Here is a 19241-nt window from a genome sequence, read left to right as displayed (position 1 = left end):
TTTGGTGAAATATTTTGCTCATATTAAACCAAGCTTTATTGTAAATGCTTTCTTTTTTGGGTTTTTAAAATAGATTAACATTTCTGGTAAGAGAAAACATTATTAAGAGTAGCCAGTGTTTAAGGGGAGTGGGGAAAACCAAGCTTAGCCTCTATGGCTTACATTAGAAAAAGGTGAATATCCCACACTCCATATGAGGGAGTACCATTTAACCCCAAATGGCTGTTCTTGAGCCTGTCATTGCTTTGTCATTTCAGTTTTGTTTCTCAGAAAAGATATTTAAGAAATGCAATGTCTACGAAACTGAATGTTTTTCTTGGTAACCCTAATAGCAAGAATCATCAATGCACAGCCCACATAACACTAATATTAAAGTGAAATCTAAGCTTTAAACAATGTTTTGCAAGAAGAATCAAAAAGTGTTTTTGAGAAATTGGAAAGTGAGAAATAAATGCATCTTTTAGAATCTCTTGTATGCTCAGTGGGCATCTGAATCCCAAAAAATTACATGTAAATGTCTCTGTTTGGAGCTATGACCAAATTGCACCAGATGACTGCTGTTAGTTTGTTCTTCTGAAGCTCAGAAAGCAATATGGAATCCTGATGGCTTCCTGAAAGTTCTTCTGCATATACATTCCTTCTCTCCTCCACAGAAATGGAAAAGGAACAAAAAGCCAATAGAAAAAACAACTCTGAACAGCAAATCTGCATGCATAAGAACTGAATAGCAAGTTTACAGGCTCTAGAAAGCACTGCAATTTGTGGAATTTTCTGAGAGGCCTGTAATACCAGTTTTCCTGTTGCTTCCTTTCCAAGAACACCAGCAAAGAGCAAATGTTAATTGGAATTGTGGCTTCCTCAGTAGGATGTGTCCGTGCATATGTGAATATGGGGTTGCCCTCTGTGTAAAGCATTTACTTGAATTCACTCTGCAAACATTGCTAAGCCCATCTCCTGATGTGTCACAGACTCTCATGACAGAGTTATGAATAATCCAGATGCAACTTCTTCCTGAGCATATTGACAGTTTATTTGGACAAGGTTCCAAAATGACAGTGTGACTTGTGTTCTCTCATTAGTTTGGATTAACAGAAGTTGATACGTTTATAGCCCAGTACTATTGGAGGAATTGCAGTTTTCCCATGGATACTGTGACACATCTGGAATTCTTACAGTTGCATGAAAAACTGATGTGCATATTTTTCTGTTACTGCCATGTTTCACTCTGGGCTTAGCATACCAAAACTTGACTGTCCCTGGTCCCCTTCCTCCATGCTCCTCTTCTCCCATTCACTTTGTCTTCCCTTGAATTTTGCTTTTAAGTAATTTTCTATAAGTGACATTCTCTTTTGCTCCTTGTGGTTGTGCTCAGACATATTAGTTATGGCCTTTAGGATTTGGTAGCTACAGCATTTAGGATCACTGTGGCTTAGTATGGATGAACATGTATTGTCCTGGCCATGAATGCCTCGGGGAAGGTCTCTGCTTTATCTTACCACAGGTCCCGCTTCCCTTCCCAATCGCTGTTCTCCTTAAACCCAGGCATCCTAAGCATCCCACAGCATACTGTCCACTCACCAGCTTGCATTGCCCTCTGCTGTCCTACACTACCTCTGACCCAAATCCTTTTCCAGGCATCTTTTGAGTCAGTGGGAGTTCACTAACAAGGTTTGAACGCTGCTCTGTGTGTAGCCCAGATCTGCTGCAGCGTGCTGTCAGCTGTGGGTGTCAGCACAGGGCTAACTGGGTGGAAAAGCAGGGAGCTAAATCATGTGCTTTGATGCTACCTCCTGTTTTAAACTCTCTAGGACTGCACTGAGGTGGCGTCAGAAGCACCACTTGTGACCTCCACAGAAATGGCACATTTTGAAAACTGTTACTTTTAGAAATCATTTTTGGGGAGGCTTTCCAAATGTCTCCAGGTTGAGCAGAACTCATTCCATTCTCATGAAAAATATTTAAAAATTCATTGTATGTTTATTGTGAAATGAATTGCTTCGTTTAAATAAAATCAAGGCTATGTAGAGGGAAAAAGGGACTCTTACTGTGGAGGTATAGGTTAGGTTTATCATCACTTTATACTTACAGCAAGGAGTGCAGACCAAGGAAAGAGGAGATGCCCTCAAGTAAGCTGCCATCAATAAGTGCCTGAACAAAGGTTACAACAAAGCCTCCCTTCAGTCCCGTGAACATTTGAGGAATCCACTCAGTGCATAGCTTGGAAAAATCTGCTGCAAAGAAAGATGACCAGAAATATGCTGGAACTCAGGGACAGGCAAATATCAGTTTCTGTTCTGGTTTGCTCCAGTTAGTTTGAGCAGCCACAGCAATCTAGTGAGGGCATCACTGAAAGTGGAGCTCAGCAGAAGGTGATGTATTCTTACCTCAAAAGACTCAGAGCTGGTTGGAAGCAAGGAAGGCTGGAAAGCTTCATTAATCTTCATTTGCCATGTTCTGATGATGTTTTGTGGGTGTTGAGCACTGCCATGGTTTGTGTCAGGACAGTCCTCCTTGGACTGACCCAGCAGCAGTGCTGTGATTCTATGGCTGTATTGGGTCAGATCTGAACAAGCTGATCTTAACACAGCTTGGAATCGCTGAAATATGCAGTGCAGGTAATAGCTTTAAAGGTATTCCAAATTTAAAAATAGCCTTTCTCAGTGTGGCAGAAATTAGAGATACAAAGAACTTGTGTTTGCTTGGCAACATTTCCTTGTGATTAATGTGGAAGTATACTTTCTTATTAGGAGGTTCTTCACACATAAGCATAATTTGTAAAAAAATCTGCATGTCTGTTGAGGTACATTGTTCTATGATTTAGACAGACTTTAATAAAATGGACACTTTAAAGGAGAAGATCTGCTTCTGTTAGCTCAAATTTGCATATTAAGCTCAGCTGCATGAATTTGGATGGGTTTTGATTTGACGAAAGCATCTATTTATTTCTATAGAAATTAATTTATTTATTGCAGAGAAGAGGAAAAGAGTTTTCATTACTCTTCCCACAATTCTACAATAGGGAATGGTGTCTGTGGAAAATGTAGTCTGAACATTATTCATCTTTCCTATGGGGATTACTAGAAGTAAATTGGGATTCTCTGAATTTGCTTACAAACCAAGATCAATTTCTAAGTAACACTAAATGAAGAAAAATTGTGGTGATTTATCAGACACAGTCCACTGTAGTAGCTGCTTTATAATGAGCTTTGAGACACACCATAATGCAGTCTTTTGTTGCAAATATCTTTTGTACACACGCTGCCTACCTTTTATGAATTAATTGGAATTTTACATGCTACAGCTTTGAAGTATATGAAGCCAAACCCTTAATGTGGGAAGACTCTGGGATTTAAACACTTTCACAATGAGAAATTTTAAATATGTTTTGACTAATTTCATTCAAGGATCATCTACAGCATTTTTATGTAAGTGAATCTCTTAATTTCATGAGCCTTACCACTCTAATTAAAATTTACATTTCAGTCCTTAGAACATTTCTAAGAGACCCATAACTTTTTTACCTGGTAAAATACTTATTGTTATAGAATGTCAGTCACTGATTAGAATTTTAGCAACTAAATTTTTAAATTCATGATCACAGGCTTGAAAGGTCAATGGAAGGTAGTTAGTTTTGCTGTTGCCCCTGTCACTTATGGCATAATAAGTGTGCCAGCTCTTCAAGTAGATCACTGCAACAGAAAAGGATTGGTGGATTAATGGAGTTTGTGCTGAGGCCCTTGCATCTCTATTTAATTTTTTTGATATTTTTACTTGAAGCGATTTTGTTCCTCATACTAAACGTCTCTACCGTACCACATGCCTCCACAGATCTGAAATATCAAATTGGTTTACAAACTGATATGCTCATAAAAGTTTGTCTTAACTTTGGTGTATATCTTGAGGAGAGCTACTGCTTTAATTTCCTTTAACAGGGTTCTAGTTCATGCAGAACAAACCATTTTATGAAGTGAAGCAAGGCAGAGTAAATAGGGGCAGTTGGGGCAGGTGCTTCAAAACCATCTGGAATGGTTTAAAAGCACAACCACTATGTTGTTCTTTGGAGGTTGCTGTCCTTTAGTGAGGTGATTCTTCCTGTCATTCTCATGGGGGCTGAATGTGCAGCTGCCCAAGTATTTCCTGTGAAAGGGTTTGTGTTTTTAGGTATCCACAGGAAGCGTAGCTGTGATCGTCTGTGATGAGGAGCAGACCAATGCCTAAATAACCAATGACTAGGTATGATTGCAGTGTAGTCACAGAACTGAGAGTCCATCATGAAAGGATGACTGTCTAAAAACTTATGTTTTCTAAAATGCATGTTTTCTGTCAAGCTTACACTGTTTTGCTATCCATGGGTGTGCTTGATACTGCAAAATATGTTGTTGACATTGATCATTGTATGATTATTACGAAAAGGAAGTTAAATATCTGAGTTTATAACATGAGTAAAATTGTTCAACACTGCTGCTGTCTACGTTTTTTTAGTTTTAGTAAAATTCTAAAGACAATGTGAACCAAGGTACACAATTTCTCTTTGAGCTGAAATTCAAAGTTCTGAGTTTTTAAGTGGTTTCAGAACATTAAAAAATAATTCTCCCGCCCCATCTGTTCTTAAGGATGACAGGAAAACAGACTTTGCAGCAGTCATTTAAAACCCTCATGTGTAACACCACTTTTTAATTAGTTGTCCTTCAATGCAGTATGATGTTAGAGTTAAAAAAGACACACATATGGTAATTCATCCTGTCCATCTTCCTGTCAGCATCCTCAGAATGTGTTTTCCAGTGTTTCAGTAGTGTCATAATGAAATGATGTAACTTAGCACATTTGCCTCAAAAACATGTCACTGTCATACAGTACAGTCTATTTAGGCCTAGATAAGCTGGATATTCACCTATGTCTTCATTTAAATTGTATTACTTCTGGTTGTGTCCCCATATGTCCCTCTTTGATATGAACATCTTGCACATACTTGGTAGGTGATTATCATGCTTCCCCTATTGAGGAATAATTAGCCAAGCTGTAAGCATTTACAGATTTTTAGTTTCCCTCTAATTAAATCCTTTCTGAGGAGATTCTTGATCTTTTCATAAATCCCAGCTGTTGACAGTACCTAGGTTTTAACTTAACAGGCTTGGTGAAGTTGACTAGAATTATGTAAGAAGAAACTATAGGTGTCAGATGATGTTCATACCCCAGATTACTTCTTTCATGTGATAAGATTGCATGCTATCTCAAGTTCATTTTGATCTCCACTCAGAATTTCCCAGCTTTCTCTCTTTAATTGTGCATTTTTAATTCAGAGTTACATTCAGTTTGCAGGATCCATTTACTTACATTGTGTGTTGTTTATTGCAGATCATTAACAAATACAATATGTAAAAATAAGTTTTGCTGAATTTTATTTTTACACACAACTATGAGTGAGATTTCATCTACTTTATTTCATTTATCCACAGATTTCAACTCAAGTTAAATACAAATAAAAATTATCAAATTTTCATGATTTAATATTCACAGCCACCTTCCTCTCAGACACACTGATAAAGAACAAGGCACCAAAAAATAAAGGAATTCTTATAATGAAAACACATCTTGCATCATTTGGGAGGAAAGGTGTAAAGAATGAGACTTGGAGCTAAGGGACTTGTCACAAAAGGTTGCACCAAGAGAGATTCTTCGCCCACTTCTTGGTTGAAGAATTTGACTGGAAAAGTTTCAAATAAAGCATAATCAGTTGGGAGCAACAGCAGGAAAGAAGGAAGCAATGAGAATGCTGGATAAGCAAAATGCAGGGCTGCCCCTCAACAGCCAAATGCACCCAGTTAGTGTCATTAAATGTTGGCTGGAGAGCAATGACAAGCAAGGAAGTTATAGATATGCTGTACTGTCATCTTCATCCCAAACTAGATTAGTTTTACATTTTCAAAAGAACAGGCAAGGATAATTTAGATTTAAAGTCTCTTGCTTTCTTTTCTGGTCTTACACAAATAATAGCATAAGTACACATAAATTTTTGTCTATATGTTTGTGGATTATAGAAATAGAAATTAATTGATAAAAGCTGGTGAAGATGGGCAGAGATAATCTTGGCTATGCGTGTTAATGTTTAATTTTTGCAATTGCAAAATGCATAACCTACAGAAAAGGAATTATTAAAATATATGCATTAAGATTGCTATTTTTATAGGAATTACAAGCCAAAACCAACTGTATGTGTTGCCATGCTTTCTTCTTTGTCAGTGTGTCTCTGAGAGAGGAATGAGCGTTAGACACAATGGGAGAGATCATTGAATGAAATGAAGGAAAGTCATTAGACTGAACATTGAAATCTTTCCTTCCCATAAGTGATTCACCTTCATCTGAGAGCAATTAGTCTCTGTTTGGGCTTTGTCATATTTTTGACATCATCAGTCCTTCCTTTGGTAATTTTTTGAAAATAAGATTAGAATCTTTCTAGTCCTGAAAACACCAGAACATTCAAATTTATCCTGAATCGTCTTCTTTTAATTGTAGTGCCTTAAGAATTTTCTCTGAAGCAATTTAAACAAACAGTGAAATAGTATCTCATTCCTATTCATGGTACATCTGATGTTCAGTGACAATCAGATATTGCTTGTAGATTTCCACCTTAAATCTAGGAATAGAAAATGCTACATTTTGTATGAGTTGCAGAGTGATTTTTCATTCATTTCAATAACCATTTTATTTACAAATGTCCTTTTTTAAACCTAGATTTTCAGTGAGGGTAACAGAGCTGTACAGAATACTCTGAGTTTGGATCCTAGCTTTTGTTATTATTTGTTTTGTGGAGTCAAGAAAGTTTGATTTGCTGAAGTGCTGTCTATACAGGAATCAGGAGACTCACTGAATGCTTAGATAATTTGCTAAAATCCCCAGTTCAGTGCAAGCCAGCTGCCTTTCTCTTTGTGCTAATTCCCTTTGTTGTATGAAGAAGTTATTCACAGCTGTCTGGATTTGCCTGTCTGAAAGACTTCAAAAAATCATTTTATGTGAATGTGTGTTTTGAACTCACTGAGGAGGAATTCACTTTCCCTGCAAAGATCTGCAGCTTTGTGATGGTGAAGTACAAAGGCAATAAGGAGTATTGATAAACCCCTTCCCAATTATAGCCAAGGTGAAGTCTTTTAGCCTCTTGTTTGTAGGATCCATGCAGTCACAGAGCCTCATTTCCCTTTGTATGCAATCGCCACTGCCAGCTGGGGAGGTTTGCTCCGGGCATAAGAGTTGGGTAAATCTTGCAGAAATCATTGTCATCATCTTACATGGTCTTGTGTCCAGTCTAGAGAAATTTCAGTTCTTAAATTAAACTGGTCAACAAGCAAAGGAACACAGCAGCATTATTATTTTAGAGTGAGGTGCTTTATGATTATTGAATACAGTGAGCTGTTCAAACATTGGAACCTATAAGGTATAAAATATCTGTATGTCCCAGGTGTCATATGGAAACCTTACAGGCAGATTTAGATTTATTTTTTATTTGAGCATGAGAACGAGTTCTTATGTTGTGCATTTAGTATTCAATTCTCTATGATGGCAGGAGTGCCTTATGTTTCTTCACAAGGAAGCAAACTATATTCAACCTATTTCAGCCTGCAATTCTACACAGTCTATATACACAGCTTGGGGTTTCCTCAGCCTTTTATCTTTCATGTGGTCATTCCTTGATTTACTGTTTCAAAAGAGGGCAAAAATTGACTTGTGTCAGGTATTTATCTATATCACAGAGTCACAGAATCATTTATGTTGAAAAAGACCTCTTGGATTGTTGAGTCCAACCAACCTTTGGCTGATCACCACCTCTTCAACTGGACCATAGCACTAAGTGCTACATCCAGTCATTTCTTGAGCAATTTAATTGGCTGTATTGTCTCTTAGACTGAGAGGTGCTGAAGGAAGCAGTCTCAAGTCCCAGCCTAAGAACATGCACATTTTTAAAACCTGACACATTGATTTTTTTTTTTTTGTCATGTCAACAGTGTCCATATGGAGCAGGGAGTTTAATAATTTTTTATTTTGATTATGTCTGCCTTGGTGCTGATTGCAAGAAGCTGGGGCATCCAGTAGAAGCTACAGGCTTAAAATGTATCTCCTCTTTGTGCAGAAAGTATGTACATACCTTGCAGTGGTAGAGGTTTAAATGACATGGGCAACAGTTTAAGTTTCATGAATAGCATGGGAGCCCTTGGGAAGACTCTGATACATCATTATTGTACAGGCTAGATAAGGTTGCTTCTAGTAGTAAAACTGTAAGATTGCTACAGATCAGTGGTTCTGTTTAAGAGCTGCTATGATCCTTGTTGATTGGCTCCAAGCTCTTCCCAAAGCAGATCAATCTGGCTTTCATCCATGTGTAAGAACCTGTACTCTGGTCAAAAGATGAAGCATGACTCTGCCATTGAAAGGTCATTTCAAAGTTTGCAGACTAGATTTAAAGACCATTACATTAAAACATCTGAAGAAATTTCTGCACTTCTACAAACAGAATGATCCTCTGATGGGGTCCCATCCATCAACACCAGTATTTTTGATGATTTATGCACAAGAGTGTAGCTCATTTTACAGACAGGTAAAAGTGTGTCAACTTTGCCAGGCTGAGAGTTGAATTCATCTCACCTTTCTTCAGGGGTCCAGGTTAAACTTACAATTAAATGTCCCTCTCTGCTCCACCAGGAGAGTTAAGGCAGCTTCAGGAGGGAGTGATTCAGCCTCTCCTGTGTGCCAATTTTAAAGTATGAAGAATTGAAGCCCTGAGGTTATTTACCTCCTGTGTTTAGCAGTAGTCTAAAAACTTAACTTAAATGAGGCTGGATAACTTCTAGGTCATTGCAATTAGATGAAATTTACCTTAAATTACTAAATTAGGAAAAGTATCAAAGGTTGATTCTTGAGGTGAAAACACTTAGGTCAAACTTTTTTTTTTTTTTTTTTTTTTTTTACAGTTTTTTTTTTTTTGTTCCCTTAAATATTTTGAGCATGTGTCATTTATCCTTGTTAAAGTATCACCCAAGCCATTCAGTGTATGTCATATGATGGCACTGTGAGACAAAGATGTCCTCCTACACTAGGGATCAAAGAGAACTTTCTGATGAATATTTTTCCTTTTTGGGTGTCAGTGGTGGGGAGGCTGGGAAAAATCCTCCACTGCTATGTGGGCTTGTGTGAGTGATTAGCTCTTTTTTAAGTGCCTGAACACACAGGTTCACATAGTAATTAACTTCCTACTGTGGAAATTACTATTTAAAGAAAACAATAAAAGGTGGTTTTGATTAAATGCCCCATCAACAATGAATGCAATGTTTTATTGGTGAGTGAGAAGCAGCTCATGAAGAAGCACATTAACTTGTGTTAATGTTTCTTCTTTGGAACTGTAGGGGAAGGATATAGGTTTTATTTTTCTGTTTAGCAGCTCTGAAAATTCTCATTTACGTCACTTAACACCCACCTCTCCACTCAGAACCCTCTCCAGTAAATAATTTCAGGTCAGAAGTTTCCTTACAGATGACCCAAATCCTCTTCTAACCTAAACCCTGAGCAGTGCCATACTGAATTCACATGATCCCATTTGACTCAAAAATAACTTGCCCCAGGGTAAACTTTCCTTTGATGCTAGAACTAATGAGTTCCCAAAACTAGTCTGAGTCTTTATTTTTGTTTTTACTTCATCTATTTCCACCTCATACTGCTGATGGAGACTCACAGGTGTATAATTTTTCAACACAGGTTATGAAATGCAGAGTTGTGAAATAAAGGAAGCTGCAAGGAACCTGTGGAGGTGAACTCGTCCAACCACTGTTCAGAGCTGGGCTAGCTTAGATCATGGTGGAAGAACTTCAAGGGGAAGAAAGAAATAATTTCATCCTTCAAGTCTGGGGCTTCTTTATGTAGAAATGATTCATAGCTCCTTTTCCCACATTCAGTAGAAGTGACTGTATGCCAAGACCATAGCCCAGGGATGTACATATGCAAAGTGCATCACATTGGTTATAATTTGGTTATAATCTCTTTTGCACAAACCACATTATTTCCTTACCCAGTAACTATTTAAAATGGATTTGTTGATTCCAAGGCATTCACTCTTTATTCGTTTATTACTTTATTTTTCATTGTCCTTGTATAATTTGCTGTGTATTTTGCTTCAGATGGGTTGAATAATTCTTTGAGTAAAAAATCTAGGAAATTCTGATTAGAAAAGAATTTAAGTGTTTATCTCTCCAAATGATGTTCAGATGGGGGGGGGGGGGGAAATGTATCCTGTAGTTTAGTTCTATAGAACACCTTGTGAAATTCAAGTGATCTAAATTTTCCTCTGAGCAGGTCTGTTCCTTGGCAACAATTCTGTAGTGAGCTGTACTGTCATATGTCCCTTTCCAGAAAGGCACTGTGATATTTATAAATCTATCTAAGAATACAGATAACCCACACACTAAAGCATATGTCAGGACATAGCTGTCAGTCCTATCAATTTGCAGTCCTCTGAAGGAGCAGAAAGGCACATTGACTCACCGGTGTGTGGCCCTGATTTTAGACCTCTGAGCTCTGGAGAGTCTCTTTTACATTGAGACATTTTACAGGTAAATCTCCCTGTGCAAGGTATTTGTTGGGATTTAGAGATAGTGCTGCTGTAGAAGCTGCAAGAAAATATTAGAGCAGAAAACACCCTACAGAATTTGGCAGATTCTATTTGAAATAATCTAGCTGTGTGTCATGGACTAATAGCTAAGGCGCCATGCAAGAGGTGACTTTATCCTTTCTGAAGGACACTGCAAGGACAGAAGGGAGAAGGTCCATACCAAAACACAGAGTATCAATCAGTTCATTAGGCCAGAAAGTGGGGAGTGCTTTTTGTCTGAGAAATGTTCCTGTGCAGATACCAATGTACATTGTTGAGACTGCCACCAAGAGTCCTGATCCTGCAGAATGCTTTCTGTTGGATTTAATTGCTTTTCTGGCTTGGGCCATCCGTGTGCCTGGAACTATTTTCATGCAGCTGCTGCCTTGTGCCAGCTCTGAGCTCTGCTCAGCTTGGCACAAAGACTTGAGCAGCTGTCAGTCCGTCAGTCCGTCCGTCAGTCACGTTATTGAGGCTTGAAAAGCTCCAGGTTGGCTGAGTGGGGGATCACTTCTGCCCCTGGTTGTTTCCCAAGCTGTGTCACCTACTTCTCAGCCTGCCCTCTCTCCTTCATCTGTGTCTGTGTAAGGCAGACAGTTCTGAGAAAATGGGTTGTGTGTCCTTCTGGATGCAGTTAACCTGTGAGACAACCTGAGACTTCTCTTCCTAGCATGGGAGTGGGTATTGCAAAGTTTGAGAACTATTTATTAAGGTCCTTCTTTCCGAGTGTGTAGGGGGAAGAAAGAATGTTTGCTAAAATGTAACTGTAATTCATATTTGAGGAGGAACTGAACATCAAACACCTTTTCTCTACAAAAAGAATTTCTTTTGGCTCAGGAAGTCCCTGAACTAAAAATTGTTTGTTGCAGAGAGGGAACTTTGGAAATGAGCATGGTTTTTCACCCTGTGCTTATCAGAAGACAGGTTACATGGTTACCTTTAGTGTGAGTTGGAAAGTCTGCTTGCATGCATGTTTTAGTATTAACTACCCTTTACTGGAAGACAAAAAGAAAGGTACCCACCGACTTATCTTCTTCCTACTTTGCTCTTCAATTTATTCAATAGTCCCTTTATTAATTAGACCACCAAAAAGTGGTTCAAGCTGTAATGTTTCCTGGGAGAAAAATTAAGCCAGTTTTAAACTATTCCTCAAGCTTCTTATGTACATGGTGCTGTGCAAAAATATTTGCAGTCCTTTTCTTTTCAACTCAGAAATCATTTTTCCCAGTGATACCCTTATGCAATTCTCCATGCTATTGCCTATTAGTCTTTTTTTCTGAATAAAGCATGAATTATGCTTTTTAAAATAGATTTGTAAGCCCATAACCAAGACTGCAAATATTTTTGCACAACACCATGTACATATGAAGCTTGAGGAATAATTTAAAACCCGCTTCATTTTCCTTTCAGAAATCATTAAACCAATTTTCTGTGGTCTAATTAATAAAAAAATATTTTTAAATCTTGTAATGCAATGACTCAGTTTTAACTGAAGTGAAATAATGTTAACGTATTCTATTGCTTATCAATATGCAAACATATATTGGTCAAAAAATTTTAGATTTGAGGAGGTTTTCAAAAACATTCTTGGGTAGACAAGTGCTACTTCTCAGACTGCCTTTCCACTTGCATTCTAATTTTTGCCTTGAAAATTATGTGGAGAAATAAGGAAAGAGGAAGGACAATACATTTTTCAAAAAGGTTTCAAAAGAAAAAAACTCAAGAGCTTTGACCATAATGAAAATTACTGGATTTTTTTTTTTTTTTTTTTTTTTTTGAGAGTACTGATTAACAGAAAAAGCTATTAAGAAGCAAATTAGCAATGATGAAATTTACTTCAGGCATGCCACTGCATTCGTTTACTGTTATTAAAATATATTTGCCACTTGCCTATGAAGTTAATTTTAGATGGGTTGTGAATTTTCAGTGTTGCATTTACTCTCATCTCAGCTGGAATAGGCTTTATTTTGATGTAAGAGTGCAGTTTTCAGTATCGTGCCTAAGAAGGCATTCAGGCAATTACAAGTAATTGAAATTGAATAGCAGATAAAAAAGAAACAAAACTAAAGAAAGTAAAAACCCCAGTTCTTCTAGATATATAAAGAGGAAAATCGTGCTTTGGCAATGAGGAGGTGTAAAGAAGTCACATACATTTTTTCTAAGATTTGGGACATCAGAAGAATTCAGTGACAGAATGTTCAGTTCATAAAAAGAACAAATATTTTTGTGTTGTTCATTCTTGTTCCTGTTTGTTCTTGACTTTCCTCTTGCATTCTAGTCTGGACTATCAGCCCTCACTGGTACCGCTTCTGGCACATTTCCACTGATCATTTTAGATGATGACCAGTGCTTCTCATCTTTCCTTATGAATCTTCTTCTTTATCACTGCTAAACAAAATCACTGTCTTTCTGGTCACTCAGGTATTTCTGCTCTTTGTGCCTTATCCAGTAAGAAATATTCAAATACTGCTATTTGATAATTTAATACCAGCTTTGGAAGCTTCTTTTGCTTCGCACATAGCCATGTCTTTCCTCTCACATTGCATTGATCAATGCAGGCTGCTTTTCTTTTACACCTCTGACTCATCAGCTTTTCTCCACTTGACTGTTACCACAGCTCTTGCAGAGATCAGATCTGTTAATCTTTTTTCTTGTTTTTCATTGCACTCAGTTCAAGTTGTCCCTCTTCATCTAAAGATCTCTCACAGATCTCTCACAGGTCTCTCCGTGTTTTTCCCACCTGTTCATGTCTCTTTTGCCATTGTGCCTTCCAGGATAATGCTTTAGAAATGTCTTTGGCTTTTGTGGGTCTCTTCACTGTTCCTTACCTCTTGGAGGAATGGTATTTACTGGTTGTTTTTTTTTCACAGCTGTCTTCTCTTTGTCATAGTTTCCAAAGATTCACCTTTCCATTTGTGTGCATAATGCCTCTGAGTTTTCAAGTTCAGCTACATACCTCCATTATATCTTTAGCCAAATAATTAAGGACATACAAAGGAGCAGTTGGTACAGATGAAAAACATGCATTTTATTAAAAATGCTCCATTTAAGACAGTTAATAAATGTATAATTTGTACTACACATATATTAAAAGGAATAAACAGAGTTATGATAGACAAAAAATGCATCTTGGTGTTGTCACCTAATTTTCACTTTCTGTGCTATTTTTAATATTTAATGGTGACTGTTCTGAGAAAGTGCTAATAAGAGCTACATGTACAAAATAGCCTGGGAACTATGACTATAATTGTGTAACTGTTGTTGTTATTGGTTTAAGTTATGTGGTCTAGGCAGATCTTCTCTACTGCAAAGGTAATGTGAAAGGTTGATGTTCCCCAGTAAGTGTCTTCTTGTTAATAATTTGATCACACATTTTTTTTCCTTTGTAAAAAAGAGCCTGAAGCTGTTAACACAACAGTCTTCAACTCTGTGAGGAAAAGACCAGAACAACGAATCTGCAAGTGAAGTAAAATCTTGAAAAGACACTTTTAAGTAAACATATTTCTCTAAAAAGTACTGTAGGACCAATATAATAGTTATTCTTGGTATAATAAGGCACACTAAGGAACACTTTATGGCAAGAGCATCTCTTTGCAGGGTCTTTTCTTGTAGAGAACTATGTAATAAAGCAGATGTGGAGCTTTACTGTGAGCCATTCTTAGTGTAATTTATCTCTAAGGTTTGTTGAGAAAGCCTACATCAACTTTCTTCCACCCAATGAAAACTTCAGGTTTTGACTCTCTCTATGTAGTTTAACCTGTGTTTGTGAGATTGTATCCACCTTTTTCATTGTAGGAGCAAGTGGTTTTTGAAAAGCTCTTAAGATAGTACAGAAGAACCCTCATGTCTGTCACTGAAGCACTGAGTAATAAAAAACTATGTGGCCAAATAAAAGGAAGCAATGAAAAGGAAAGAATGAAAGTAACAAAACAACCAACAATAACTTCAGCTTTCGCTGCATATATTGCAAAAAGCAATTTTTATTTTCTTAGCATGTTTTTTGCTGTCATATTTTCCATCCTCTCTAAAGTATACTCTTATTCCTGTGTTTTATGGAGGAAAACAAAACTAATGCTTTTCTTTACAGTTTCAGTCTGGCCTCTACATGTGATTGAATGCACTGTGGAAGAGGTCACAGCACACAATTAATTTGTGATTTTTAAATAATATGTGTAGAGTAGCAATGGAACAAATGGGTTTCATTAGCTCTGTTCCTAAAATTGTGTGCAAAATGACTAGGTCCCCTCCCATCTCACAAGAACAAGACACTGTAAATAGGTTGTTCATTATTTATTGAAAGCATGCTCGTTGTTGTGTGAGCAAGACTTCCTGCTCATGGTCTTTCACTGAGGGCAGGTACTGACCTCACCTGTAGGGAGAAGGGCTGTTTAGCCAATTCATGACTGCAGGAGTGCTTTTTTCCTCTGGTAATGGACAGTGGAGTTTAAATGTATGTTGTAGCAAAAGCAGGAGATCTTATTGCTCCAAAAGATGACCAGAATAACCCTAGTGTTATGAGTTTGCAGAGATGTTTGCAGGCAAACCAAGGTAGTGCATCCTGTGGAAGACAGGATTTGAAGGATTTTTGTGACTGCCTTGCAAAGCATAGTAAAGGTTTGAAAGTTCAATTAAAGTGAACTTTTTATCTTAAAAAATCACTAAAGTGATTCTTATTCACAGATTTAAAAAAGAAAAAAGAAGGAGAAAGAAACAAACAAACCAAACAACCTAGTCTGTAATTAGCAGCATTGTTGTCAAGATTGAGGGTTTTAGGCTGCCTGTGAGAATGCTGTAAGTAGTATCACATTGAATGCAGAACATGTTCCCTAGGTTATGCAGGAGCTTACTGTATAGCAGATAGAATTCTGAACCCACTGTCTGTGACACATAAGAGAGGAACAAAATTAGAAGAGTGCTTAGCTGTGTGGTGAAAGTCTTGGGCATGTGGGAAGAACCATAGTCAGTGAAATAAGGGGGGGTCCCACATGTTCTTAGAACTTCATGGACACCAATGTTATCAAATGCTGGAATTTTCTTTACATAAAAAAAGGTGTAACAATGATTTTTTTAAAATTTGTATTTGAGTCCATATGTATTTTTTTATTTAAAAAAATAGGGACTGACAGACAAAAGGACAGTGCAATAACTGTGAATTAAGTAAGTAAAAGGGCCATATTTGTACAGTGTTAGGTAAGTCACTCATTCATACCCCATCAGACCCTCTTAGTAGCTGCTATTTATTTCCTTCACCTTAAGTTTTGCAGCAGTCCAGTTGCTATGAGCAAGAGTATCCTCAGAAGATATAAGAATCTTCTTTTCAATTTTGTACTGTAATAAAGTTAACAAGGGAAAAAGACTTCCCTATCTGTAAAAATCATTTCCTTGGCAAACACAATCGTTACCTAAAATGTGTGCAGAAAAAAATCTCTGATTATTCATTCTGAAGGAAACTTGGATGGTGACTGTGAGCTGTACAGGCCTATGCAATTGCCAGACTTCAGTCAATTACAGGGAATGATTGCTGAAATAGTTGCATGGGTTTTTTAGTTTGCTGGGGATTTATTCCTCCTTATTCTGAGGAGGATACAATTACCTTTAAAATCATTGGTGCCTCAGTCTTCAGCATTCTCACCACTGTAATATCTCTCTGTCTGACAAAGTGATAAAGACCTTAGATTTTGAAGAGTTTGGAAGAAAAATATGGAGGACATAAAAGTAACTTATTAATTCTCTCCACTTAACTACTCTTCCTGCCAGTTTGAGAAAAACTGGGTACTACTTTAAAACCTGTGTTAGAAGTGGTGGCAGAAATAACCTCTGTAATGTATTTATTTGTGTAATTAGATGGCTTATATTGCAGTAACTCTGGATGATGCCAGCCTATTCTGTTCATGATTTCTATTTTGACTGTCACAGTCTCCAGCAAATGTACAGAGAAGAAAATTGTTTTAGTGAAAAGATAATCTTTTTGTTCTTCTTTCTTTTGACTGCATCTGATCTAAGCTAGAGGAACAGAAGAGTCTGGGGTTTTTTTCCCACTTCACTCTTTCTTCTTTAGTTTACTCTTTATTTGAAAGGGTTGCTTGTAGCTGAGTGCTAATGACATTACCATTGGTGGCACAGGAGAGGCAGCCTGACGTGGATCTCCTGTTTCTTTCCAGATGAGGATAGGCATTCACTCAGGTTCGGTGCTGGCCGGCGTCGTTGGTGTGAGAATGCCGCGCTATTGCCTCTTCGGGAACAACGTCACCCTTGCCAGCAAGTTCGAGTCAGGAAGTCACCCACGCCGCATCAACGTCAGTCCCACCACCTACCAGTGAGTCCTCTTCTCCCTTTCTTTCCTATTGTTTTTGTTCCTGCCTGTTTTCAGCTCCATCCTGTGACATGCTCTGTCCCCAACACATGGAATTCAAGAGGAAGTTGGTAGGGCATCGGGACAGAGGAAGGAGGTATTGTGTGGGGATGTCTGTCTTTTGATGGCAGGTTTGTATCAGAATGTGCAAAGAAGTCAGGCACTGGAGGCAGGGAGCCACAACAGAAAAGCCAGCCATTCCTGCTAAAAATAAGTAACAGAAGAAGTGGGAGATATCTCCCAAAGTGACATGGTTTTATGCACTATTTCAGCTTTGACTGGGGATTTGGGTTCCACCTGCTAAACACAGTTCATGAAAGAGAGCACACTCCCACTGTCTCAGAAGGAAGTCTAATTTTGCCAGTAAGGCCAAGAGATTTAATGCTTTCTTGAAGACAAAGTTTCTTATTTAGCACTGTGAAGACACACTTGATAGAAGGATTCTCATAATGTAGGAAAAAAGATTGAAAATGGCGAAGCATTACCCCTAGCATTTTGAAGAAACTATGCAAATGGAGAAAAGGCTTGATTACATCTGATTATGAGGAACAGCTCCTAAATAAAAAAGGTGTTCCTTATTGTTCAGATTTGACAGTTTGACTATTAGAATTTCTACTGCTTAGAGTACAGCTGATGCACTCAATTTTTTTTGGCAGGATATCTCAATCTTTGGTTTTCTGTGTCTGAAGTAATTTTCTGAAGTAAGCTTTTGAGACTGTGTGGTAAATCTGTACATAGTTGTTCAAACAATATTGCTCTACTTTCTTTTTTTTTTCCTATTCAGAACTGTGAATCTCAAATCTTTTCCCCCATAGCTATCTATGTAAATAAAAAAATTAAATGGGATTTCTTCATCCAAGAATTGAAGTGTCTGCTATGCTAAAATATGAATCAGTGAGAAATTAAAGTTAAAAGTAATTAACCTAGTGCATAAAGTGACATTCTTCTGAAGAGCCCATTCACTTGAGATCATATTTTGAAAATGAAGCAAGTGTAACAAATTGAACAAGAGGGAGAATAACTGCATAGGGTTTGTATCATAAAGTGAACAGAAACGATTCATACAGCTGTCTGGTAACATGCAAGAGTTAGACAATCTATTATCTTCCAAATCTGTCCAAATCCAACCTATTATTGTTTGCAGAAGACATTTTCATTTAAATAAAAATAAATTCATTAAATATATAGGAAATTTCTGTTTGGAGCTTGGTATAATTTGAAAATAAATTGATTTTGGGGCCTTCCATACACGGTGTTTGCCTCTTGGTCATGCACATGGGATAGAAGGAACCCTCTAAAACCTTGTTTGAATACTCACCATAATTTTGTTTACCATTTGTGCTCCGGTTACAAAAATTACACAGTAGCCTTCAGAGTGTGGTTTGTGGTCTGCCAAAAGGTGATCAAGGCCCTGTGACAGGGAGCTGGACTTCTCTTAAGTAGGATCAGTTCTTATAAAATGCTGTTCTCCAGCCTCAGATAGTCGTCAAGATACTCTGAAAGTGCAGTCCCTACTCTTTCAGAAGAGAGATCTTAGCCCTTCACAAATGGGCTACAGGGGACTGATTTCACTTCAGGCTTGGTGTTGCTTGCTCGTGTTTGTGTCCCTGAGAGCAGAAACTGGTGGGTTAGACAGCTTTATGGAAATATAACCAGAGAGCAGCTGTGGGGCACAGAACTCTTTTCATGCTGGGGCCAGAGTCACTTTCCATGTACCAGTGCACAGTGCCAGTTGTGCTGAATTAGCTATGAGTGATATGGCATCTCCTCTGTGAGACACAAATTTTGTGGTCTTTGTTGAACAGCCTGATCTAGCTGAAGATGACTCTGTAATTACAAGAGCCTTGGACTAGAAGGGCTTTAAAGGTCTTCTCCAACCCCATTAATTCTGTGGTTCTGTGACCTTATTTTGTTTTCATCACAGTGCTGATTAAAATACTATTCTAAAAGTTAATGTGAGGGCCTGTGTATGGAGCTTGTTAGAAATCTGTGGGTTTGTGCAGCCCATTTCCTGACTCCTATTACATTGTGGCAGAGAGAAGATGGCTTCTCTTTCCCTGTGTCTCATCTCTGCCTGGCTGCCCCTGGGCATATTGTGAGTCACCTTGGAGAGTATTCTTACTAAGTCCTAGGTACCAAGACTTGAGTCAGATCTTCTCACCCTGCATATCTTTCAGGTTGCATCAAAAAATGGGTTTTTTCACTTCCCTTTAATCCCAGAAATCCAGTATGAGCAGGACCATTTCTTTCAAGATGGTT

The 19241-nt window shown here is 37.8% G+C and overlaps 1 protein-coding gene across 1 annotated transcript in view; it reads left to right on the top strand.

Annotated features, from left to right (window-relative positions):
* Positions 1 to 19241, top strand: part of GUCY1A2 (guanylate cyclase 1 soluble subunit alpha 2) — a 142012-nt gene that overhangs the window by 104911 nt on the left and 17860 nt on the right. The window contains exon 7 of the mRNA XM_030234080.2: positions 16792 to 16946. Coding sequence (XP_030089940.1) covers positions 16792 to 16946 — 155 coding nt within the window. The remainder of the gene's footprint in view (positions 1 to 16791; positions 16947 to 19241) is intronic.

The sequence above is a fragment of the Serinus canaria genome, chromosome 1 (assembly GCF_022539315.1).
Source record: "Serinus canaria isolate serCan28SL12 chromosome 1, serCan2020, whole genome shotgun sequence".
NCBI classification, from domain to species: Eukaryota; Metazoa; Chordata; class Aves; order Passeriformes; family Fringillidae; genus Serinus; species Serinus canaria.
The sequence above is the reverse complement of the archived record's forward strand: the minus strand, read 5'-3'. Positions and strand labels throughout refer to the sequence as shown.